This window comes from Eurosta solidaginis, chromosome 4, assembly GCF_040869045.1.
Source record: "Eurosta solidaginis isolate ZX-2024a chromosome 4, ASM4086904v1, whole genome shotgun sequence".
Classification (NCBI taxonomy): domain Eukaryota; kingdom Metazoa; phylum Arthropoda; class Insecta; order Diptera; family Tephritidae; genus Eurosta; species Eurosta solidaginis.
The window spans coordinates 175,677,683-175,705,588 of NC_090322.1; the positions used below are offsets into that span (position 1 = coordinate 175,677,683).

At 34.3% G+C, this 27,906-nt stretch overlaps 1 protein-coding gene across 3 annotated transcripts; it reads left to right on the forward strand.

Moving 5' to 3' along the window:
• The first annotated feature begins 241 nt into the window (after nt 1-241).
• On the forward strand, nt 242-27,130 carry LOC137250680 (sugar transporter SWEET1). 3 transcript variants are annotated; one of them, XM_067783895.1, is made up of 4 exons: nt 242-809; nt 2,145-2,359; nt 19,284-19,689; nt 26,477-27,130. In XM_067783895.1, exons 2-4 carry the CDS (start codon nt 2,190-2,192, stop codon nt 26,660-26,662), a joined length of 762 nt encoding a protein of 253 aa, XP_067639996.1. In that variant the 5' UTR covers nt 242-809; nt 2,145-2,189; the 3' UTR covers nt 26,663-27,130. The 3 variants fall into 3 exon arrangements, with proteins under 3 accessions (XP_067639996.1, XP_067639994.1, XP_067639995.1); XM_067783893.1 differs by having other exon boundaries at nt 244-809; nt 2,186-2,359; XM_067783894.1 differs by having other exon boundaries at nt 244-460; nt 2,186-2,359.
• Nucleotides 27,131-27,906: the final 776 nt, after the last annotated feature.

Consider the following 27,906-nt stretch of genomic DNA (forward strand, 5'->3'; position numbering starts at 1 on the left):
AACCAACCAGCCTGCCAAGTTAAGCTAAATAAAACCGTTCAAACAACACACATAGCTATTATAAATCTAACATACTGGCTGATTTCACTATATTGTTATTATTTTATTTTGAAAGTCTCCCTCTAATATTGGTCCCGGCTACGCTCATGCCACCAGTATCTCTTTGAATCGCTAGTATCTATGTGTGGCTGGTATAATCAAGCACAAAATGTATGGGAGTGCTCGTTATCGCTCTCAGTCGAACTAAAACAAACAATGTGAAGTGATTTCAACGCTTCTGAGAACGTACTTATGCATATTTACTCGAAAATATATAATTTAATAGTTGCCGCAGCGTTTGACATTTAACAACTCAAAAGCTATCCCACATTCAGCTAGAGACGACGTGATTTCGTTTAAAAAATTGAAAGCTTTTTTGTTCATTTATCTTTTCGCACAAAAAAGTAACAAAATTTACTATGTAAGGAGAGCAAATATACAAATATATACACATAACAATGCTATCAATTTATATCAAATATCGAATTATGTCTGTTGCTTATTCGTATGAATAATTAAATATTGAGTGTGTGAACGGTTTAAAATCTACTGTAGAATAAAGAGTTTTTAAAAAATGAATGTGCGATTGCCTTTCGCTTCACATTAAACCAATGAAAAGCATTTGAAAAGTAGAAAAATAAATTAAATAGCGTAATACAAAATTTTAAGTGCGTTAAAATAAAATAGTCAGGGTCTGAAGCAACACAGAAATAATAATTGCAGTAAGAAAATAAAACCGAAAAAATTGAATTAATACAACAAACAATCAAGTAAGTGCACATTCAAAAAACAAACAAATTAGCTGTGTCAAGGTGTATGTGTGTGTTGTTGTTTGCATTCATACATATGAATGTAATTTAACACGCTAAACGTGTAAAATAACGGTGCTTGCAGTGTGCCGGCGGTAAAAGTGCTCTTGAACTTGCAATTTGGACAAATATGCTTTTATTTGTTCTTTTAGTAGTCCGTATAGAGAGAGATAGGGCGACATTGCATGCAATTGGTTGAGTTTCCGCTGCATATTTACCGCTAAATCGATCTCTGTGTATGTGACAGTTGTTACGTCACTGCAGTACAATCGGCAAAGCATTCATAAAGATTTTTTAGTCTTGTTGTTGTTGTTGTGTTGTAGCGATTAGGTTACTCCCCGAAGGATTTGGGGAGTTATCGATGTGATGGTCCTTTGTCGGATACAGATCCGATACGCTCCGGTAACACAGCACCATTAAGGTGCTGGCCCGACCATCTCGGGAACGATTTATATGGCCACATTGAACCTTCAGGCCATCCCTCCCTCCCCACCCCCAAGTTCCATGAGGAGCTTGGGGTCGCCAGAGCCTCGTCTGTTAGTGAAACGGGATTCTCCGCTCGAAGGTGAGGTTGACAATTGGGTTGGAGAAGCTATATATTGCGCTACACAACCCCTTGAATCCCTTTTTAGTCTTGTCTTAAGCTGTAGTTACCCACGAACGTACGTACAAAAAGCGTGTCAGCTGACACGGCCTATCTTATGAATATGCAATGCAAACGAAAACTCACCGACGTTCAACGCACGTACGTACGTAGCCCGGAACGTAGACATCAAAACAATTTTGATTTTTTCCGTAAGAACGTGTCAGCTGATCGCTCTCACTAGACAGAGTTGCCTAGTAAGCTTTTGTGCGCTAATTTTTAACCGTTTGCAGTTTTATGCAAAAACACCTAATTAAAGTTTGAAAAATTGTGGAAATAATTATGTAAAAGTGAAGATTATAAATATGTAATCTATTTATACTTATTTAATGTTAATTCCAGCCTTTTACAACATCAGAAATTAAAATAGAAAAAGTTGATGGTTCCATATACAGGTCGATGGCAAAATTTTTTCGTTGCCGCTACGGGCATAAATCTCGCTCAAATGTGTGTACGTACGGCATACGTAGACGTACGTTACATACGTCGGTGGGTAACTACAGCTTTAGGCTTGCATGGCATTTTAGAGACGCCACACGGCGTTATCTTGTATATCTATTTCATTAGTTAATTTGAAGAGGGTAAAATAGCAATTTGCAAGTAGTACACTTCATTGTCAATGATACTGTTTTTGAATAATTTCTTTTGCACAGCGTTTTATTGTTTTGTTTATTTTTTGCTTTATCAACAAAAGTAATATGGAAGCACTTGGAGATTTATTGGCGCCATATAGTGATTCGCTTGCAAAGTTTGCTGGAACGATAACAACATTTCAGTTCATGTCCGGTATCTTTTTGCTGAATGATATAAGAAAAAAGGGATGCAGCGATGAGTATCCACCTGAGCCATTTCTTGGTGGTATTGTACTGTAAGTATCACACATACGTATGTACATATGAACACATGTATATACCGATGACTTTATTTTATTGAGTTTTGGGAATAGAGGGTGGAGTGAAATAACTCCCGCAGGCCTTATTTCCTTTTTAAAGGGAAATTATCGACAACGGGCTTCTAAAATAAAATAAAAAGTGAAAAAAAAAATCAAATGAAATGAAATAAAATAAAATTAAAATAAAATGAAAGGAAATGAAATCAAATCAAATAAAATATTGCGTCTAAATATTAAACCATTCATCGGTTTAATCAATTTTTCAAACTTTATTGAGATAAACTGGAAAATTCTCAATTTACTACCGGGCTTTTATACCTTTCATGAAAATGAAATGGTATATTAATTTCGTCACGAATCCCAAAATTGTAAGTTCTTAAAGGAAAATAGATAGACCCACCATTAAGTATACCGAAATAATCAGGATGAAGAGCTGAGTTGATTTAGCCATGTCCGTCTGTCCGTCTGTCTGTTTGTATGCAAACTAGTCCCTCAATTTTTGAGATATATTGATAAAATTTTGTGAGCGGATGTATTTGGGTGTCCGATTAGACATTTGTCGGAACCGGCCGGATCGGACCACTATAGCATATATCCTCCTCAATTTATCAGATTGAAGCTTCAAACTTCACCATATACTTTCGTATATTGCACATATTGTCTGAAAAAATTGATGAGATCGATCGTATATATGGTATATATCCCCACAACCGATTGTTCAGATAACTTTTCGTAATTACTGCACTATTTTAAGAGCTATAGGCTTCAAATTTCCACGAATGCTTACGTATATAGCATATATTGTTGTTTGAAAAAATTATAAAGATCGGTGGTATATATAGTATATATAGTATATATATATAGTATATATATATATAGTATATATATATATTCGCAATTTCAGCCTCATTTTAACAGCTAGAAGCTTCAAATTTCACCAAATGCTTACGTATATAGCAGATATTGTTGTCTAAAAAAATCATAGACATCGGTGGTATACATAGTATATATCTCATACAATCGATTGTTCAGATAGGAAATTTTTCGCAATTTCTGCCCCATTTTAACAGCTAGAAGCTTCAAATTTCACCAAATGCTTACGTATATAGCATATATTGTTGTGTGAAAAAATCATAGAGATCGGTGATATATAATATATTGTAACAAATTTACTGCAATTCCCCTTATTTGCAATCTGCTGCTAACGTTCGTATCGCTAAACTGTTGAATAAATAACTCCAATATTGAATAATGGAAAAATGGCCTTTATTAAAGTACTTCACAATAACACTTATACTTTGCAACTAGCTTGCTTAATAACCAAACTGACTGATAGCTTAAATTAAACTGATTTCTCGCCTCTATTGTTGTCGCCTTTTTATACTGTCTGATTTCCTCGTTGCATATTTCTAGGCTTTTCTAGAATTTACTTAGTTACTGCCATATAATTATAACTACAGATGCACGTATGTAGCTTCTCATATGCGCGCGTGTTTGTGAGCGACACTTCCACAATTACAATTGCATACTTTCGGGAGCATCTCAGATAAGATATATGCATGTGTTTGTGCACTGTTTCTCCCTGCGTGTACGTACATATGTGTAGACATAATTTATTGATTCGTTTGTGTAGATACATAATGATTGATTTATGGATGTGCGTGCAAGTCACTGTTTTAGCATCGGCTTAGAGATGGCAGTACCCCTTAGTGTTGCTAAAATTCGTAACAATATATTATATACCCCTGTCATTTATGCCCCTTTTTTACGACTAGAGGCTTCAAAATTCATCAAATAGTTACGTTTACGTCATATATTGTTGAAATACGTGATTCGTAGTCATAGTTTTTACATGTAGACCACAAAAAACGTGAAGCTTTGCATCCTCACACAAAGTACCTACCTATTTTTTATTTTATATTTATCTTAAAAATCCTTTAGATATGTTCAAATTTCAACAATTGCTTACGTATATAGTATATATTGTTGTGTGAAAAAATCATAGAGATCCGTGGTATATATAGTATATATATACTATATATATATTTTTTTTTTTGCAATTTCAGCACCATTTTAACAGATAGAAGCTTCAAATTTCACCAAATGCTTACGTGTATAGCATATATTGTTGTCTGAAAAAATCATAGAGATCGGTGGTATATATGTAATATACCCCATATAAACTGTCATTTATGCCCCTTTTTACGGCTAGAATCTTCAAATTTCAACAAATTTCATCAAATAGTTACGTTTACGTCATATATTGTTGAAATACGTGATTCGTAGTCATAGTTTTTACATGCAGACCACAAAAAACCTGAAAGTTTGCATCCTCACACAAAATACCTACCTATTTTTACACTCAGTTGAGCAGAGCTCACAGAGTATATTAAGTTTGATTGGATAACGGTTGGTTGTACAGGTATAAAGGAATCGAGATAGATATAGACTTCCATATATCAAAATCATCAGAATCGAAAAAAAATTTGATTGAGCCATGTCCGTCCGTCCGTCCGTTAACACGATAACTTGAGTAAATTTTGAGGTATCTTGATGAAATTTGGTACGTAGGTTCCTGAGCACTCATCTCAGATCGCTATTTAAAAAGGACGATATCGGACTATAACCACGTCCACTTTTTCGATATCGAAAATTTCGAAAAACAAAAGTGCGATAATTCATTACCAAAGACAGATAAAGTGATGAAACTTGGTAGGTGGGTTGAACTTATGACGCAGAATAGAAAATTAGTAAAATTTTGGACAATGGGCGTGGCATCGCCCACTTTTAAAAGAAGGTAATTTAAAACTTTTGCAAGCTGTAATTTGGCAGTCGTTGAAGATATCATGATCAAATTTGGCAGGAACGTTACTCCTATTACTATATGTTCGCTTAATAAAAATTAGCAAAATCGGAGAAGGACCACGCCCACTTTTAAAAAAAAAATTTTTTAAAGTAAAAAAATTTAATATCTTTACAGTATACAAGTAAATTATGTCAACATTCAACTCCAGTAATGATATGGTGCAACAAAATACAAAAATAAAAGAAAATTTCAAAATGGGCGTGGCTCTGCCCTTTTTTATTTAATTTGTCTAGGATACTTTTAATGCCATAAGTCGAACAAACATTTACCAATCCTTTTGAAATTTGGTAGGGGCATAGATTTTATGACGTTAACTGTTTTCTGTGAAAATGGGCGAAATCGGTTAAAGTCCCGCCCAGTTTTTATACACAGTCGTCCGTCTGTCCTTCCGCATGGCCCTTAACACGATAACTTGAGCAAAAATCGACATATCTTTACTGAACTTAGTTCACGTACTTATCTGAACTCACTTTATCTTGGTATAAAAAATGAACGAAATCCGACTATGACCACGCCCACTTTTTCGATATCGAAAATTACGAAAAAAGAAAAAAATGCCATAATTCTATACCAAATACTAAAAAAGGGATGAAACATGGTAATTGGATTGGTTTATTGACGCGAAATATAACTTTAGAAAAAACTTTGTAAAACGGTTGTGACACCTACCATATTAAATAGAAGAAAATGAAAAAGTTCTGCAATGCGAAATAAAAAACCCTTGAAATCTTGGCAGATATTACATATAACAATAAATTAGCGGTATCCAACAGATGATGTTCTGGGTCACCCTGGTCACATTTTGGTCGATATCTGGAAAACGCCTTCACATATACAACTACCACCACTCCCTTTTAAAACTCTCATTAATACCTTGAATTTGATACCAATATCGTACAAACACATTCTAGAGTCACTCCTGGTCCACCTTTATGGCGATATCTCGAAAAGGCGTCCACCTATAGAACTAAACCCCACGCCCTTTTAAAATACTCATTAAAACCTTTCATTTGATACCCATATCGTACAAACATGTTCTAGAGTCACCCCTGGTCCACTTTTATGGCGATATCTCGAAAAAGCGACCACCTATAGAACGAAGACCCACTCCCTTTTAAAAATACTCATTAACACCTTTCATTTGATACCCATATCGTACAAACAAAGTCTAAGTTGCGATACCTCGAAAAGGCGTTCACCTATAGAACTAAGGCCCACTCCCTTTTAAAATACTCATTAACACCTTTCTTTTGATACCCATATTGTACAAACGCATTCTAGAGTCACCCCTGGTCCACCTTTGTGGCGATATCTCTGAAAAGGCGACCACCTATACAACTACCACCACTCCCTTTTAAAACCCTCATTAATACCTTTAATTTGATAACCATATCGTACAAACAAATTCTAAGGTCACCCCTGGTCCACCTTTATGGCAATATCTCGAAACGGCGTCCACCTTTGGAACTAAGGATCACTCCCTTTTAAAATACTCATTAACACCTTTAATTTGATACCCATATCGTGCAAACAAATTCTAGAGTCAACCCTGATCCACCTTTATGGCGATATCCCTAAATGGCGTCCATCTATAGAACTATGGCCCACTCCCTCATAAAATACTCTTTAGTGCCTTTCATTTGATAGACATGTCATACAAGCACATTCCAGGGTTTCCCTCGGTTCATTTTCCTACATGGTTATTTTCCCTTATGTTGTCACCATAGCTCTCAGCTGAGTATGTAATGTTCGGTTACACCCGAACTTAACCTTCTTTACTTGTTTATTTTATATTTATCTTAAAAATCGGTTAGGTATGTACATCTGTTCACTATATATTTCTTATCTTATACATCCGATTATTTGGAGATTACGACCGGGATAAGATTATTGTTCAGCCACATTCATGAAAGGTATGAAGTCTTCGGCACAGCCGAAGACAGTCCCGTCCTTACTTGTTTTTTATTTTATTCGGTTTAAATCATGGCTCAATTATATGGTTGGCTCATCTCATCAGCTGATTTTATTTATTTCATTGCATGGTCGATGGGATTGTCAAAAGGAGATGGCATACTCAAAATGAAACCAACACATTGGCAACATTTTCTTACTACATACAAAAACTGCTAAGTTTTATGTTTTCATTCCATTCCATTCGCATAACACCAACCCGCAGATTTTGACAATCTGAACCAAGGCGAATTCAGTAACAGGTGATTGCTTCTTCTTGATTATTTTCCATACAACGCTTTATACAACAATATGTCAGTTAATCGAAATAAATGAAACTTTTTTTTTGGCTTGACATTCTTCTGCACGACGAATTTGTTGAATTCGCTTTGCCACCACCTGGTATGGATTCGCCTTGATCTGAACTAACATATTTTGTTGTTGTACAGATGAGCCAACCATATAGTTGAACCATGGTTTAAATTTTAAATTTATTTGAACAAAAAGTCTAAAATCTCGAAATTGTTTTAAAACAAAACCCAAACAGTTTGAAAAATCTAAAAATAATAACTCGTAGACACGTCTGGGCTTAAAACAAACCCCAAAAGTTAAACTTGTAGCTGAAAATTTTATAAATAAAAAATTTTATTTGTGCGAAGGACCGCAATTCATAGATTAATTTTGACAATATTTTGGTATACAGATGTGAAAGCTTAATGGATTAAGCAGACTACTGTAATCCGGAGCACGTCGGTTCGAAACATTGGCATGGTCCACTAGATTTTTTTCTTTTTCTGTAACTGCATCTTTTTTTCACCTCTTCAAAATTAAAACCCAGCTATGCGCACCCATTTTTACGACAACCGGTATAACCTAAATTTAAAACAAAATTTGGTTTGGTCATATATGAAGTATAAACAAATTTCCGATTTATGCCCCGATTCTGAGCGTTAGCGGTAAACTTGTTACTATGTGACCGAAAATCGTTACCAGTTCATGTAACCGCGATTCTAACCTGCACGGTTATACTGTCAAAAACCAAAGATGTGCAATGAAGAAAAAAAAGAAAATGTGAACTTAATTTTGGTATTTAAAAGTATTAACCCTGTAAAAATCGTTGGATCATGTGGTCCACTTGTGTCATACTGGAGTACTTACCATTATACTCCACTGTAATTGAGCAATGGACCAACTCATGTTTCTAGACGAACATATTGTAAGCCGATCATTGCTCGTTTTTAACGATTGTAATCACTACACGATGTTTATTGGACTGTGGGTACTCCATGGATTACTCTGATATAATGCGAAGCTGGAGTATATGGTCCGGTCCTAGGACATCGCAATGTTAATATTTTTTGTATGAATTGTGGTTAATTTTGGAGCACTCGCTTGGTCCATAGCGAGTACTCTAAACATGCATGCATGGAGTACTCGCGATTTTTGCAGGGTTTTATTCAATGTGCTTTTTTTGTAGCATACATTTCGGATTTTCAGTATGATTTTGCTGTTAGAGCGAAATTTGAAGCCTTTAAAGTACCACTATTACGTACCCTCTCTTTTAAGGTTTTTGGCGTTTCTTCGCTACACAAGGGCAATTTATATCTACTTTAAACGCAATTTCATTTTCTGCTCTTGTCCGTCATGTTTAGCCTGTCGACCAATTTAACAGGCAGTGAGTCCACTCGTTAAAATTTGTCGATCGATAGCGCCATCTGTTTCCTCTCCTTCCCATTTATTTTCCAATTTCACTCCATATTCTAAGCTTTTTGTTATTTTGCACAAAATTCACACAGTTTTAAACAAAATATTGTTTACGTTTGTGTTTGACAGTTTCTTTTACATCTTTTAAATAAATTCGCAACACTTCCATAATAATTTAACAAATATTTAACAGGGCGTTGATAAAATTAAATCGAATTCACTATGTCGACAAATTTATCTGCCAGTTGCACATTAACAGATAGTCGAGAAAATGGGTATTAATTGATGTATATTGGAACGATTTTCCGTCATACCTTGTCAAATTTGGTTTGGAGACAAACCGGTTTCGGCGTTGTGCCATCATCAGTGTCGATTTTCGTTCTGATCTGTTGTTGTCATTTGTCCTGTATTTAAAGTTCGTTGGTACATAAATAGGTACTGCCAAAATTGATGCTTGTGTATATTTAGTTATGTGTATGTGCTTTGTGCTCATTTAGAACCGAGGGTGGGTTTGACTGATCGATTTGTGTGGCTGACTGATGCAGGTAAAAGTCCGTAATTGTAGTCGTTTGACCTTCTTTGTGGGTTTGTTGAGTTTACAAGAAACAAAGGTATCACACAGGTAAACAGACAAAGACACAACAAATGAACACTATACAATTAACGCACCAAAACAACAAACCCACAAAGAAGGTCAAACGACTACAATTACGGACTTTTAACTGCCTCAGTCAGCCACAGAAATTAGTAAAACCCACCCTCGGTTCTGAATGAACACACAGGACATACACATAACTAAATATACACAAGTATCAATTTTGGCAGTACCCGTGAATGTACCTACGAGCTATAAATACAGGACAAACGACAACAATAGATCAGAACGAAAATCGACACTGATGATGGCACAACGCCGAAACCGGTTTTTCTTCAAACCAAATTTGACAAGGGATGACGGAAAATCGTTCCAATATACATCAATAAATACCCATTTTCTCGACTATCTGTTAATGTGCAACTGGCAGATAAATTTGTCGACATAGTGAATTCGATTTAATTTTATCAACGCCCTGTTAAATATTTGTTAAATTATTATGGAAGTGTTACGAATTTATTTAAAAGATGTAAAAGAGACTGTCAAACACAAACGTAAACAATATTTTGTTTAAAACTGTGTGAATTTTGTGCAAAATAACAAAAAGCTTAGAATATGGAGTGAAATTGGAAAATAAATGGGAAGGAGAGGAAACAGACTCACTGCCTGTTATATTTTTACTTCTCATAAATATTTTTGCAATTTCTATGTCAAAATTTAAAAATCAAAGTTTAGCAAGAATATGTCTTTATATAAGGAGACATTTTTTCTGATTTTTGTCCATTTATACAAAGGAAGTGCTTAAAATTTGTTTATTTTATTTTTATTTTCTACTTTTCTTACATTTCCTCGGTGTCTTAACCTAGCTTGAAGCTCAATGACGACTTACATAAAAATCAATCCCAAAATTCCCTCCGTTCCGTTTGATTTTTCTAAATATCTCAGTCCGTGCGCCCCCTAGTGAAATTTTTTTATTGTGTCATTGGATGTCATCGACCTCTAATTAAGCTCTAAATTTTTAGCATCTAGCTCATCGAGAAGTTACTTAAAACCCGGTTTCAAATTTCCAAATTATTATCTAATTTTTCGATCCGTGCGCCACCTAACGGAATTTTTTTCTCCTTTTGTTCCTTTGTCGTGGTGTCTCAACCTGTCTCTGAGGTTTCATGTTTGTAGCTTAATGAGAAGTTACGTTAAAATCGATCTCAAAACACCAAATTTCCAAATTCTTATCTAAATATTTCGATCCGAACGCCTCTTAACGTAATTTTGTTCTCCTTTTCTTACATTTTCTCGGCGTCTTATCCTATCTGTGAAGTTTTACAGTTGTAGCTCAATGAGAACTTACATAAAAATCAATCTCAAATTCCCTCCGTTTCGTACGATTTTTCCAAATATCTCATCCCGCGCACCCCCTAGCGAATCTTTTTGTATCGTGTCATCGGCTGTTATCGACCTCTGAATTAAGTTTGAAATTTCAAGTATAGACTCATCGAGAAGTTGAAAATTTTCAAGTTCTTATCTAATTATTTCGATCCGTGCGCCACCTAACGGAATTTTTTCTCCTTTTCTTACATTTTCTCGGCGTCTTATCATATCTGTGAAGTTTTACAGTTGTAGCTCAATGAGAACTTACATTAAAAATCAATCCCAAAATTCCCTCCGTTCCGTTTGATTTGTCTTAATATCTCAGTCCGTGCGCCCCTAGCGAAACTTTTTGTATTGTGTCATCGGCTGTCATCGACCTCTGAATTAAGCTCTAAATTTTTAGCCTCTAGCTCATCGATAAGTTACTTAAAACCCGGTTTCGAATTTCTAAATTATTATCTAATTATTTCGATCCGTGCGCCACCTAACGGATTTTTTTCCTTTTGTTGCTTTGTCACGGTGTTCTAACCTATGTGTAAAGTTTCACGTTTGTAGCTCAATGAGAAGTTACTTAAAAATCGATTGCCAGATTGGTATGAAAAGCGGACAAACATTCAACCGACCTAATATAAAGGAAGTAAAAGGGGGACTGAACGATTCTAACTCAATTGAATTAAACATACAAAAGTTCATTATAGAATTCGAAAGTATTCGTAAATTGTAAAGAAAACCCTTATTATTTAAAAAACAAAAAACAAAAAAAAAAAAAAACAGATCAAAGAACAAAGTCACACACTTAAAAATATGTTCCTAAAAATGAGGAAGATAGCTATAAAAATGAGAAAAATGGGATTGAATTTGCTCCATGGAAATCCTTCCCGCCATCTAAACAAGTAAGTTTCTAAAAAATCAAAATAGTTTTCTTCTTTGGTTATAGGAATTTTTTTTTAAAGAATAGCTTGTATAAGAAAAATATTAGATGTGCAACTATCGTGGCAGTGAATTTCGAGTCGGGGTCTTCAACTTCACAGTCGATTGCTCTGACCTCTAGATAGCTCGGTAAATATTGTGAAACATATTCAATCAAGTATTCTTGATGAAAAAATTATAGAAAAAATGTCTTCCAAATTCATGAAAATTTTTGGAAAAATAAGAAATTTTTACTCATTAAATTGATTTTTTTTTTGTTGTCACGGCAACTGACTGCGAGGTTCTCGACTTTACAATCGAACGCTTTTATTCACTGCGCTAAATCGTAGATATCAGTATTGTGAGAAATATTCAACTTAATATTCTTGATTGAAAAAATTTAAGAAAAAATTTTCCTCAAATAAATGAAAAGTTGTATGCAAAAATTAGAAATTATTTCTCATGAATTGAAATTTTCCACAAACTAAAGAAATTTACTTGGGAAATGTTTTCCTCATTTTATGTAAGTGTTTATTTTTTTTTTTCTGAGTGCAAAACAAACCGAGCCATATCAACTTCATAGCTTTCCATAGCTCTTGACAGTTTTCAGTTATTGTATCTTTGCTATGAGGTATTACCCTTCTTCTGGTCGCCCATCATTTTTTTTTTTTTAATTTTTCGCGAATTATAAAATTTAAAAACCAATCTCAGAACAAAATATATTCAAATTTGTTTTGTTTGAGAAAAAAATAAATACATATGGGGTAAAGTATATCAACCGTTCCACTTAAAGAGCTTCATCGCTTCGATTTGAATGAAATTTGGTGAAATTGCTGTGCTATATAGAAGTGTTAATTTCACTTAAGTTCGCTCCTAAATTTTGGATTGTTACGGAGATATAAGCGTCTGAATTCTCAATTTTTTTTGTGGAAGCCTTTTCTATAAATCATAAAGTCGTGTAATTGGCTTTCTAAGAAGAAATGAATAAAAAGGTTTCTAAAGTATTTTTTCCATTCTTTTCGAATATAAATATAAAAAAAATTTTTTGAAAAATTTTAGTAAAAGTTTTATAAAAATTTTTTTTTTTTTTTTAATTTTTTTCAAAGGGGCATTTTTCATATTTTTATTTTTAAATAAAAGCTGCATACTTTTCCTTTAAAGTGATACCTATTTTATTTTGGCACGCGAAAATTTCTTTAATACATTTTTATTTTAAACATATAGAGTTCCAGCTAAAATTCACCCATAAATTTTATGATTTTTATTTTTTATTTTTTTTATTCCCGCGGAAAAATTCCCCCAATTATTCTTCTCCCTAGGAGGAATAGGAATTTCGAATTTTCGAAGTCAGCTGTTTTGTCACTTGAAATTTCGTTGCGCATTTCTTATTTTGTTTAAAAAATTGAAAAGTTTAATTATTGTTGCGAATTTTTTTTAAATTAAGAAATAAGGTTTTACAATGCACATTATTACATTTCATGTGGTATTCACTGGAATAAGTAATGAATTGGTGCCACAGCAACATCAACAGAGGAGCATAAGAAGAAGAAGGCGGCGGGATAACACAAATCCGCCGGAGTTGCATGCATTCATTCTGCAAAGCAATTTTCTGGCGACCAAGTCGAGTTGAGTTCGCCTTTCGCCATATGTCAAAATCTATTTAAGCCTTCTTAAAAAATCCTTGCGCAATTTTTGGATGGTTGCATCAAATATACGAAGAGCTCTTCCGTTGCTTATGATATACTTTTCGACTTAAAATAATGAATATTGTGGTTGTTGTATTAACAGTGAGAATATTGTGGTAGAATGTAAATACATATTTTAATACAAATTTGTACAAATAAGTGTTTTTTCTTAAAAGAACCAATTTCCTTTAACTATTTTGATGCATTCCCTTTAATTTAACTAGTGAAAAAACTCCTATGAAATGGCAGAGAAATCTCCCTCTCCCTCACATTCATAATACCTACTTTTCTCCCATAACCGGTTTCCGCTTTTTCGAACATTGTTCAGAATAGGAGGAAATGGAGAAGTGAAAAAACTCACAAGGAATTTTTATTTAGAATGCGAGGAATGGGAGAAGGAAAAAACTCGCACGGAATTTTCGTTTAGAATCGGGCTGAATACCACAATGAAAAAAGTGTAAGAACATAAAAAGCAGGCATACCTAATTTTTTACTTCCGTAAAATGTGTCTTGACCTTTACCAAAAGAAATTCAAGGGTTAAAAACTCATGCGTATTGAGACTTTACATTGTTTAGGCATTAAAACTTTAACGTTTTTTGCGCATTCGTGCTTAGGCCTGAGCAGTTTGTAACTACTTGCATTGTTTTTTGTGTGGGCTTTCCAGCGATTAACGAGCCTTGGAAAATAAACCGGGAATTATTGCTTTGGCGTGAATTGCCTGCATTACGCGTGCCTTTAGGAATAGATTGTTAAATCTAGTAGTTTGCAACTAGCTGTATTGTTTTTATGTATATATGATAAAAACCCTTTAAATACCCCTTTATCTTGGAGAAAACCCACAGTAGATTTGAAGAAATCTTAGTGTACAGACAAATACATTTTTATACTAATCAGCGTGTGCAAAATAGTTCTTTATGATAATATTGTTTCGCATTTTACCGGTATTTTAATTTACGCGATTTATAATGAATAAGATTATCTTCAAGTCTCGGTGCTGTAACCCTTTAAATATAAGTAACCATTCAGCATCTGGTCGGACGTTGAGAAAAATATCGGAAAGTATAAGGAAAAAATATGTGTTCCTACCAATCTATGCTAAAATTTGTACAGCTTGTAGAATGAAATTGACCCAACTTTCCACCATGTCTCCAGTGTATCAAGAATGCGAATCTGTAGAAGAGGTATTGTATAACTTTAAATTGTTTTTATACCAAGAGATAGTGTTTTACATAAATATATATTTTTTCCTTTTAATATATTAGAGCAATACCGAGTTATCATATGACAAAGATGATGAAGATTACGTAGATAATGATGAACCAATCGCCGAAGCGGCTAGGAAAATAGGACACATTTGTGAAAACCCTAAACACCAAGCAGCTGTGGAAGTTTTTGAACAGATAAAGGAAAAGTTCGCAAAATCCACCAGTAACTCGGAAAGAATTTTGCTTTTAACACTAGCGCCTAAATCATGGAGTCAAAGGAAATTGGCGGCTGAGTTCAGAACAACAAAACGTCAGGCAGCAAGAGCCAAGCAACTAGTGAATTCCGCCTATCACACCCTGCCCTGGGTTCAACTCCCGGGCAAAGCAACATCAAAATTTTAGAAATAATGTTTTTCAATTATAAGAAAATTTTTCTAAGCGGGGTCGCCCCTCGGCAGTGTTTGGCAAGCGCTCCGGGTGTATTTCTGCCATGAAAAGCTCTCAGTGAAAACTCATTTGCCTTGCAGATGCCGTTCGGAGTCGGCATAAAACATGTAGGTCCCGTCCGGCCAATTTGTAGGGAAAATCAAGAGGAGCACGACGCAAATTGGAAGAGAAGCTCGGCCTTAGATCTCTTCGGAGGTTATCGCGCCTTACATTTATTTTTTTTTTTATTTTTTTAAACCCCAAAAGGGGTAAAACTTTGTCATCTGATTTAGTTGACTTAATAAAAGCATTTTATGGAAATGGTGAAAACATCAAATGGATCACGTGAACATGTTCATAAGAGATTAATCCTCTGTAATCTTAAAGAACTGTATGAACATTTCAAAAATACACACCCTGAAGTACAGATTGGTTTATCAAAATTTTCCCCACTAAGGCCACGCCACTGTGTTTTGGCTGGTGCCAGTGGTACTCAAACGGTGTGTGTTTGGGTCCATTACGACAACGTAAACCTTATGCTGAAATCTGTCAACTTCAAAGACGTGACTCTTGGAACTGACTTTCCATTTGAAAGTTATGAAGATGTTTTTAAAATAACTAACTGCAGAAGTAATACTGCGGAATGCAATCTCAATGAGTGTCAAAAATATCCCGGAGTTGAGATTTTTAAAATGTCTTTAAAATCAGTTCTTGAAGATAAAGATATAGAAAAAAGTAGAGTTCGTGAGCTGGCAACAGACCGACAGATGTACATTGCGCACTATAGTTTCTAATTTGGAAGATTTTGCGGAAGAACTATGCGATCGCATTTACAAGTTAAAGCCTCATTCATATATTGCCAAACAACAGTCGAGCTTTTTCAAAGATAGAAGAGAAAACCTAAAAGAAGGCGAATTTCTCGTAACATGTGACTTTGCTGAAAATTACTCTTTCATTGCCCAAAATGCTGCACAATCTTTTCACTGGAATAATGACCAGATGACGATATTCACTGTCGTTTTTTATTATAAGGAAGGAAATACTGTTTCACATAAAAGTATGGCAATTTTATCAGATAGTCTGAAACATGACAAAGTAGCTGTATATGTTTCCCAACAACTACTGATGAAGTATTTAACTAACAACTTCAAAGTTACCAGAATTATATACTTTACTGACGCGGCAGCACAACATTTTAAAAACAATTAAAACCTTCAAAATCTTGTACATCACGAGGAAGATTTCGGTATTCCAGCAGAATGGCATTTCCATGCTAGTGCACATGGCAAAGGCGCATGTGATGGAGTTGGTGGAAACTTGAAAAGACTTGCAAGGCGTGCCAGTTTACAAGCTTCACCGGATAGTCAAATTCTTAATTGCGATTCTTTTTATCAGTGGGCCAAAGGAAACTTACTTCAAACAGAAATTTTGTTCAGTTCTAAGGAGAGTCATGCAAAAACAGGCAACGAATTAAAAGATCGTTTTCATTCAGCTGAACCAATACCTGGAACACAAAAATTTCATTCATGTATTCCTGCTTCTACAACACAACTTGAAGTAAAAAGATTTTCCCTCCATACTAGCAGCCAAGAATTTCCCAATAACAAAAAAAAAACATTAGTATGTACAACTCTACTATATTGACTTTGAACTGAATAGATTTTAATGCCAGTATGTATAATTTTAGATTAAATTTATTCACTAAACTAGCAATAGTCTGTAAGTACAACCTGTAGAATGATATAAATAAAATGGTTTTATACACAGAATAATATACAGGTGTTCAAGTGATTATAAAATTAATATAATGGCATTATGTGGGTGAATTTTTATATGTAACTCTATGTTAAAAAAAAAAATTTATCAAAGAAATTTTCGGGCAGCATAACAAGATAGGTATAATTTTAAAGGAAAAATTTCAAGCTTTTATTTAAAAATAGAAATAAAAATACATAAAATGTTCAAACTTGAAAAAAAAAAAACAAAAATTAAAATTATAAAATTTATGGGTGAATTTTAGCTGGAACTCTATATGTTTAAAATAAAAATGTATTAAAGAAATTTTCGCGTGTCAAAATAAAATAGGTATCATTTTAAAGGAAAAATATCAAGCTTTTATTTAAAAATAAAAATAAAAATATGAAAAATGCAAAAAAATTTAAAAAAAAATTTTTTTTATCAAATTTTTACTAAAATTTTTCTAAATATTTTTTTTTATATTTATATTCGAAAAGAATGGAAAAAATACTTTAGAAACCGTTTTATTCATTTCTTCTTAGAAAGCCAATTACACGACTTATGATTAATAGAAAAAAGGCTTCCACAAAAAAAATTGAGAATTCAGACGCTTATATCTCCGTAACCATCCAAAATTTAGGAGCGAACTTAAGTGAAATTAACACTACTATATAGCACAGCAATTTCACCAAATTTCATTCAAATCGAAGCGATGAAGCTTTTTAAGTGATGTGAAGGTTGATATACTTTACCCCATATGTATGAGTGCAGTTCAGAAATTCGAGATTTTTTTCATTTCGGAAAAACGTCAATGTTATATACTTTGTAGGTGTTTTTATCATGGTTTTCATCATGTCTCAACTGCATGGTTGCTCATCTCATCAGTTGATTTTCATTTTACTGGAGTAGAGATTGTCAAAAGGAGATAGCAAACTCAAAATGAAAGCAACACATTGACAACATTTTCTTACAACACACAAAAACGGCTAAGTTTTATGTTTTCATTCCATTCCATTCGCCTAACACCAACACGTAGATTTTGACAATCTGAACAAAGGTATGTTGTTGCTGTAGAGATGAGCCCACCATATAGTTGAGCCATGGTTTTCGTATATCAACATGCTTTCTTCTCTTTGTTATCGTTATCTTTTTTGATTACAAGTGTTATTATTGATAATGGCGTTAGTGCTAGCTCACATATACCACATTTGTTGAAATAAGATAGTTTGACGATTACCGGTAAAAGACTTTGTTGACCAGTACCTAACTGATTTTTATTAGAAAGTCAATTTGTCGAACTTTCATTAAGCCTAGTTAGATTGTTTTAATAAGATATATTTAAAAGTGGTGATAAGAAATTGAAGCAGTGAATTTCTCATAAATTTTGATTTGCATTACACCAATCACGAGAGCGAGTTTTTGAAAATAACTAATACCAATTTCACATAGAAACTTAATGGAATCACGAATTTTGTTTAATGAAAGTATTTACTTTTCCTATTCACACAAGACCACTAGCCTCATTAACGAACATCAGAGCTTCCGCAACCCAATTGTCAACCTCAACTACGCGAGGCGAATTTTGTTATAAATATGAATGTAACCTACACATATTTAGCAGACGAGGGTCTGGCGACTCCTTCCTCATGTGCCTAGAAGGTTCAATGTGGTCATATTAAACGTTCCCATTTCCGGGCTGGTACCTTAATGGAGCTTGTTACCTGAACGTAGCGGATCTATATCCGGCAAAGGATCATCAACATCAAGGACACTCCTCAAAACCTTCGGATTGACCTGCACGGAACTCGTGTTCCATTCCTACAGAAACAAATTAGAGACTGTCGATATTTCTACACTATTTTCGAACTAGCACGATTTTCCGATATTAAATATTTGCAAAAATTAAAATACGTTCATTTTTGGGGTTTTCCCATTAAAAGTTCACACATTTTATTAAAAAGGTTTTTGTACTCGGAATGGCTCTTAACCGACTGCGCTCGGGACTAAAATTGAGTTGTTACTAATTTTGGGTAATAAAGAAAAAGATAATTAAAATTTGTTGAGCATTAGTAGCGTAATCTGCTTGCAAGTGGATTGCAATACGTGAATGATGAAATAAAAATTTAATAAAATAAATAAAAAATAAATAAAAACAAATTAAAGTAAAAAGAAATAGAATGAAAGGAATGGACATGAAAGTAAACGAATGTAAAGGATAAGAAACAAAAGTTAAGTAAAGGATAGATAGGAAAGGGGAGAAGAGAAGATAAGAGAAGAGAAGATAAGAGAAGAGAAGGAAAAGAAAGTAAGAAAAAGGTGATGAAAGGAAAGGAAACGGAATTCAGAAAAAGGCGATGAAAGGAAAGGAATTGAAAGCAAAGGAAAGCGAAGGTACGAACTCTAGTTATAGTAATTTTACTAATTCGGTTTTTTCCTTACGTTTCTTTATTACAGCTCCGTTCTTACCTTAAAAATGGGAACATTGATGAATGATTCCGCCATGATACAAGTAAACATTTTGGGTTTCGCTATTAACGTCGTTTTCTTGACAATATTCTATTGGTATGCTTCCAATGAATATAAAATGAAAATTTGGTCAAAAATTGGTATTGCTGGAGCATTTACGGTAGCTTGTTTAGCATATGCCACATTTGAAGATCCAAAAAAAATTGAATTCCGTTTTGGTATGCTCATCACTGGCATATTAGTTTTTCTAGTCGGTTCACCACTATTACATCTCAATAAAATAATTGAAAAGAAAAGTACGGCTGGTATGCCATTTCCAATTATATTAACTGGTACAATGGTGACTGCAGCATGGATGTTGTATGCAATATCAATACGTAATCCGGTGATGGCGGTAAGTTATTGAAATTTTCATTTGAATTTTTAATATATTTTTTTAAGAGCTCAGCACTTATATAATTCTATTAAAATATATATTAATACGTGACTGCAAAGATATTTCAAATTCTTTTGGGTTTAGCTCATTCGCATGGTGTAGCCTCTTTTAATAAGTTATTCGCCGATTTCAGGAAATATCAATAAACAGCTAAAAACACCTTCACACGGGAAGTGAAAGTTGAATTTAAGCTACACAACATTAGCCCCGTGTTGTACAGAAGAATGGAGTTAATGGGAAATGGGTTGTGGTTCATCTCGTATTAAGAAAAATTTGTGTGTCTCATGTCTAGAAATCTTTAAACAAGCTTTAATTTTGATATATGTGGCTTTTCTAATATATTGGACTGGTCGAATTTTCGACCCCAGGCGATACTAGTTTAATATAATCTCACGGAAAAAAGTATTGGCACAGGGACTTTTTTGCTATTCTCACCAGGGCCGGATTAACAAGTAGGCAGAATAGGCAGGTGCCTGGGGCCCCTGATTTTAGGGGGCCCCCGAAAAATGGAAGACTTCTAAAATTTTCTTACAAACATAAAATTCTAGAGAGTGAAAGAAAAATATAATCAGAACTGAAAATAAATTTTACTTAAATAAAACTCAATTGACCGCATTCAAAAGGCGACGACCGACAAACTACACAAGGTTCCTAAAGAGGACATTTCCGACTCATTTGACAAATTTTATGAGCTTGCAAAGAAGTGTATCGGAGTGAAAAGAGAGTATATTGAATAATAAAAAGGTTTATAACTTTTCTTCAGGAAGGTCATACTGGTGAAAGTCTAGCGAATCAAACTTTAATGTTTCTTACTGAAGATTGTGGTTTAGATATTCAAAATTGTAGAGGACAATAATATGACAACGCAATAAACATGTCCGGGAAGTATAAAGGTGTGCAAGCAAGAATATTGAGTTTGAATGAGAATGTGATGTATGTTTCCTGCTCCGCGCATTCCCTTAATTTGGTTGGAGAGCATGCTGTGAAGTGCTGTTTTTATGCAGTAGATTTTTTCGCCATTATGCAGACATTATAAAATTTTTTTCCGCTTCCACCTATCGTTGGGGCGTATTAAAAAATAAAATAAACAATGAGACAACTTTGAAGACATTGTCAACTACACGCTGGGAAGCACATTCGAATGCGACGAATGCAGTTTACGATTCATTTGATATCATATTAGAGGCTCTAGAAATCATTGCTGATGATGAATCACAAAATACTGATACTCGTTATGAGGCGGCGTGTATCGCAAATAAAATGCAAAAATTCGAATTTGGTTTCATGTTGATTTTATGGAACTCTATTTTGACTGCTATGTGTTCAGTGAGTAAATCATTGGAAAGTGAAAAAGCAGATTTGCAAACGTGTGGTTTTTTATACGGATTGTTAGAAGAGAGTTTAGTTTCATTCCGTGAAAAGTTCAATGATTTCGAGAAAAACCCAAAACAATTATTACCTGGTGTAGGTTATACAGAAATCGTAAAACGTACTCGTCGTAGAAAAAAACCAACCTAGTGACGGAAATGCTCCGGAAGTCCAGAAGTAGAATTTTCGCCTCGCGATGATTTTAAGACAAAAGTTTTCCTCGCAATAATCGACAATCTTCACAGTGAAATCAAACGACGTGCGAAAGTGTATATGGAAGTTTCAGAGAGATTTGCATTTCTCATCAACTTTTCTCTAAGTGATGGAGACCTCCACGAAGCTATAAATAACTTAAATCGTTTTTATTCTAGAGATGTGGAAGAATTTTTCATTGAAATGAAACAATTCCAAAGTTACGTGAACTCCAGATACACTGATGCACAAAAAATTCATAAGTCATTTCTATAAGATTCTAATGGAAGATCAATTAGCCGATGTATTTCCTAGCACAGAAATAGCTCTTCGGATTTTTTTAACATTAGTGATCACAAATTGTTCTGCCGAACGAGCCGGAAACAAATGTAGAAAACGACATGTTTAAAATGTTGATAGCAATTTTATTGATATTATTACATTGTGACAATAAAATTTTTATGAAAGATATAAGTTTGTATTTTTAATCGAAAAAAGAAGGGAACGGATGTGAAAAAAGGGCCCCCAAACTCATGGTTGCCTAGGGCCCCGTTGAGGGTTAATCGGGCCCTGATTCTCACTGTTTGGAGCGGATATCTGTTGTAACTGATCTAGGTGTTATTTTTGATCCGAAATTAAGTTTTACCATACATATTTCAACCACTATGAACAAAGCAACTGGTATATTAGGTTTTATCAAACGTTGCGCTAAAGAGTTTGATGACCCTTATTTCACAAAGATCCTTTATACCTCGCTGGTACGTCCTATTCTCGCGTACTGTTCATGTGTTTGGTCTCCAATCTATCAAATCCATATAGATCGGATTGAGTCGGTACAGAGACAGTTTCTAATTTTTGCATTACGAGGTCTCAACTGGGAATCAAGTACTCATCTTCCACCATACAGGAATAGGCTTCTTCTAATTAATTTGCTATCACTAGAGAATAGAGAGCTGTAGAGTATTACTCGACGTTATGTTCATTCACAAGCTCATCATTGGCCTGATTGACTCCCCTGACCTAATCAGTCAACTAAATTTTGCTGTTCCTGCTAGGGCCTCCAGACATTTTGTGCCTTTTCGTTTACCTCTATGCCGGCAAAATTTTGCTAGAAAATAGCCCCCTGCGTCATGGGTGCTCGCGTTACAATGATTTGTATAACTTCATTGACCTTGAATGTTCGTTTGCCGCTTTACATACTGCTATACTCTTAGGTTTAGCCTGATATTTTAATTTTATTCTTATACAATGAGATGTCAAATTTTTATAACATACTAATTTTCTATGTACCTCTTTTAAACTTTTTATACTCAGTTGAGCAGAGCTCACAGAGTATATTAACTTTGATTGGATAACGGTTGGTTGTACAGGTATAAAGGAATAGAGATAGATATAGACTTCCATATATCAAAATCATCAGGATCGAATAAAAATTTGATTGAGCCATGTACGTCCGTCCGTCCGTTAACACGATAACTTGAGTCAATTTTGAGGTATCTTGATGAAATTTGGTATGTAGGTTCCTGCGCACTCATCTCAGATCGCTATTTAAAATGAACGATATCGGACTATAACCACGCCCACTTTTTCGATATCGAAAATTTCGAAAAACAGAAAAAGTGCGATAATTCATTACCAAAGACAAATAAAGCGATGAAACTTGGTACGTGAGTTGTACTTATGACACAGAATAGAAAATTAGTAAAATTTTGGGCAATGGGCGTGACACCGCCCACTTTTAAAAGAAGGTAATTTAAAAGTTTTGCAAGCTGTAATTTGGCAGTCATTGAAAATATCATGATGAAATTTGGCAGGAACGTTACTCCTATTACTATATGTATGCTTAATAAATATTAGCAAAATCTGAGAACGACCACGCCCACATTAAAAAAAAAAAAATTTTAAGTCAAACTTTAACAAAAAATTTAATATCTTTACAGTATATAAGTAAATTATGTCAGCATTCAACTCCAGTAATGATATGGTGCAACAAAATACAAAAATAAAAGAAAATTTCAAAATGGGCGTGGCTCCGCCCTTTTTCATTTAATTTTTCTAGGATACTTTTAATGCCATAAGTCGAACAAAAATTTACCAATCCTTGTGAAATTTGGTAGGGGCTTAGATTCTAGGACGATAACTTATTTCTGTGAAAAAGGGCGAAATCGGTTGATGCCACGCCCTATTTTTATACACAGTCGGCCGTCTGTCCTTCCGCTCGGCCGTTAACACGATAACTTGAGCAAAAATCTATATATCTTTACTAGACTTAGTTCACGTACTTATATGAACTCACTTTGTATTGGTATAAAAAATGGCCGAAATCCGACTATGACCACACCCACTTTTTCGATATCGAAAATTACGAAAAATTAAAAAAATGCCATAATTCTATACCAAATACGAAAAAAGGGATGAAACATGGTAATTGGATTGGTTTATTGACGCAAAATATAACTTTAGAAACAAACGTTGTAAAATGTGACACCTACCATATTAAGTACAAGAAAATGAAAAAGTTCTGCAGGGCGAAATAAAAAACCCTTGAAATCTTGGCAGGAATACTGTGGTGTTACATATATAAATAAATTACCGGTATCCAAAAGATGATGTTCTGGGTCACCCTGGTCCACATTTTGGTCGATATCTGGACAACGCCTACATATATACAACTACCACCACCCCTTTTAAAACCCTCACTAATACCTTTAATTTGATACCCATATCGTACAAACACATTCTAGAGTCACCCCTGGTCCACCTTTATGGCGATATCCCGAAAAAGCGTCCACCTATAGAACTAAGCCCCACGTCCTTTTAAAATACTCATTAACACCTTTCGTTTGATACGCATATTGTACAAACGCATTCTAGAATCACCCCTGGTCCACCTGTATAGCGATATCTCGAAAAAGCGACCACCTATATAACTACCACCACTCCCTTTTAAAACCCTCATTAATACCTTTAATTTAATAACCATATTGTACAAACACGTTCTAGAGTCACCCCTGGTCCACCTTTATGGCGATATCTCGAAAAGGCGTCCACCTTTAGAACTAAGCCCCACGCCCTTTTAAAATACTCATTAACGCCTTTCATTTGATACCCATATTGTACAAACGCATTCTAGAGTCACCCCTGGTCCACCTTTATGGCGATATCTCGAAAAGGCGTCCACCTATAGAACTAAGGCCCACTCCCTTTTAAAATACTCATTAACCCCTTTCATTTGATACCCATATCGTACAAACAAATTCTATGGTCACCCCTGGTCCACCTTTATGGCGATATCTCGAAAAGGCGTCCACCTATGGAACTAAGGATCACTCCCTTTTAAAATAATTAACACCTTTCATGTTATACCCATATCGTACAAACAAATTCTAGAGTCAACCCTGATCCACCTTTATGGCGATATCCCTAAATGGCGTCCACCTATAGAACCATGGCCCTCTTAAAATACTCTTTAATACCATCCATTTGATACACATGTCATACAAACACATTCCAGGGTTACGCTCGGTTCATTTTCCTACATGGTTATTTTCCCTTATGTTGTCACCATAGCTCTCAACTGAGTATGTAATGTTCGGTTACACCAGAACTTAGCCTTCCTTACTTGTTAATTTTAAGGATGGCTCTGTATTTACATATATATCTGTCTATTACAACAATTAGTCGACCGCTTTGTGTTTGCGTCGACTTTAAATAAATAAATAAATAAAAAATAAAATATTCGTGAACATATTTCAATCGTTTTGGTTGAGATTTTTGAATCATTTTTGAATGCGATTATCATGCATTTATTCTTCATATCTCATTCAAAATAAGATACTACATAATAATCTTACTTCATTAGGGGAAGAAGGCATGCGGAAGTGAGCTATTTGAACCACAGGTCACTCGCAAACAAACTTGACCGATATACACCTGCGACTACAATATCCAACATCAACTGTGATCGTCAATGTCTTAAAATAACATACGGTCAACATCCCGTTGAAGACATATCCAGGTACATATGTCAAGAGAGTTTCACTTATCTGGGGTTCAAATAGCTCACAACCTTTGTATTGTCCAACTATTATGTATTTTCTGGGAAGCCGAAGGTGGATAAATGGTTGGGGAAATCTTCGGTCACGAGCAGCATTTGCATTATTATATTGTCTTGAAGAAAAACTTTTGTATAAATAATAAAATTTTTACATATTTTTTCTTAGCTTCATGATTGAAAAAATATGTGTGTGAAAAAAATAAGATTTTTAATGAAAAGTAAAATTTTAAAAAGTATAAAATTCATTATTCAGTCAACAAATATAGTCAGAAAAGATTCAGAAAGCTGAATTAAAAATGATTATAAATTTTTGATCACCTAAAGTAAACACATTTGATTCAAATATGATTCCAAACTGTTCAATTTTATGACAACTCATTATTTAGTCAGAAAGAGTAATCAAATTGCATTGATATTGTAACGAATTTAGTGCAATTTCGCTTATCTGCAACCTTCTACTAACGTTCGAATCACTAAACTGTTGAATAAATAACTCCACTATTCAATAATGCAAAATGGCCTTTATTAAAGTACTTCTCAACAGATAGCGTGCTTAAATCAAACTGATTACTGATTGCTCAGCTGGCGCTCTTTTATACTCTGTGCTGTGTCGTTCGCATACTTATAGGCGTTTCTAGAATTTACTACCAGCTATAAAATTACCAGCTATAACTACAGATGCACGTTTCTCATATGCGCGTGTATATGTGAGTGATACTTGCACAGATAAGTGCTTACTTTTGGGAGTATCTCAGATATATGCATGTGTTTGTGCGTTCCTCTCCGCTGCTTCTATGAACATATGGGTAGACATAATGATTGATTTGCTGATGTGCATACAAGTCACTGCTTAGTATCGGCTTAGAGACGATAGTATCCCTTAGTGTTGCTAATTTCGTCACAATATGTACGGAAATTCAAAATTTAATCACCTAAATGCTGAGTGGTATACTGATGCCTCGCTGCACACTTTGTACTTTGTCTCTTAGTATTGCCGTTTTTGTTGCTATTCCTATATTTCTCTAGTGTCAATAACAAAATAAAAATGTATAAAGCAATACGAGCTTGTCTCGCTAATTCAATACATATTCTTATTTATCAGTTTTTTTTTTTCAATTTCTTTCACAGTATCAAAACTTGTTTCTATTCACTCTAAGTTCTATACAATTATCGCTATTTGCTATTTACCCAAATACAACACCAATTGAGGAGTCACCAGTAACGCATTCACCATCATCATTGGAACACAAGGTGTCCAGCATTAAAACACCGTCACCGTCGACAAGCATCTTGGATGCTAAGAAAATTAATTGATTTTGGGCCAAATTGCTGTGATTGTGCCTATTGACAATATCTTGAAGATTTCTATGTATATAGATTCGATGTTTATAGAAAACCTATAAATAATTATTTTTCATTACATATTTTGTATTTTATGATAGTATAAATACGCTTGCGCTTTAAACAAATTAGATGCTAAGTACAAGTTAGGAGAGAGCCCCCTTTTCTAAACGCAAGCTTACACATTTTTACACAAGAAATTACTTTATAAATAAGCTGCAGATTAATAAAGAACACTTTGATTGTAATTTTTGACAATAATACACATAAAACTTCCAATAGTAATTTTAACTTTTAAAGTAAAAAATAAAATTATAACACTTAAATACATATGTAAAGTATATATGCTCATAAATTTTGTTGTGATGTAAAAATTAGCAAATGTACATAGTATTTGAGAATAAAATAAAACAAATGTACCTAATATCATATAACTTTAAAGGAGCATTTCTTGTATATTTGTATGTTTATATAGCCGAACGATCTCGGAAACGGCTAAACCGATTTAAATGAAATTTGGCACAGAGATAATTGCCATCATCGGGTGGCAAAATCCTGAGCCAGATAGGTAAATAATTTTGCATGTAAATGCATAAGGGCGTATCCAGGATTTGATTTTGGAACAATCAGGGAGGGGGGGGGGGGGGGGGGGGCCAATCCAATTTAATGTTTTTTTTTACGAGGAGGAACCGTGAGTAAGCATCGAAATCGTCAAAGTTAGTGTGGGACTTTAAGCTCTACGTCTGTCGGGGTCAGGATGCGCAAATCCATCCAATTTAATGTCAAGAAACAAGAATCAGTGAATTATACAAGTGCCAAATGGCGTGGATCTTGTGCAAATCGTTCTAAAACTCTGAGTACCATATCCTTTCCTTTATCCTTGACCATTTTCCTATGTACACTCATCATGCATAATCCTAAAAAAAAAGAATTATATTCATCATTACAATCCGAGAATAACTTTTGGATTTTCATCCATTTTCTTACCATTCAAACGATTTTCGCCCATCGTTGAGCGAAGCCAAGTTTTTGACGGTCCACGGTCCTGGGTTTTTGTAGTTCTAATCCTGGTTGTTCAGCAATCGACTTTGAATCTGTCAAAAGTTCATAAATTCCAGAATCCGCATTCATTCGATGATCTTTTGCTATTGAATGATCCGTTGAATTTGTTTTCTGCACGAAAGAAGATCCAACTGCTTTGATTATAAAATATTAAC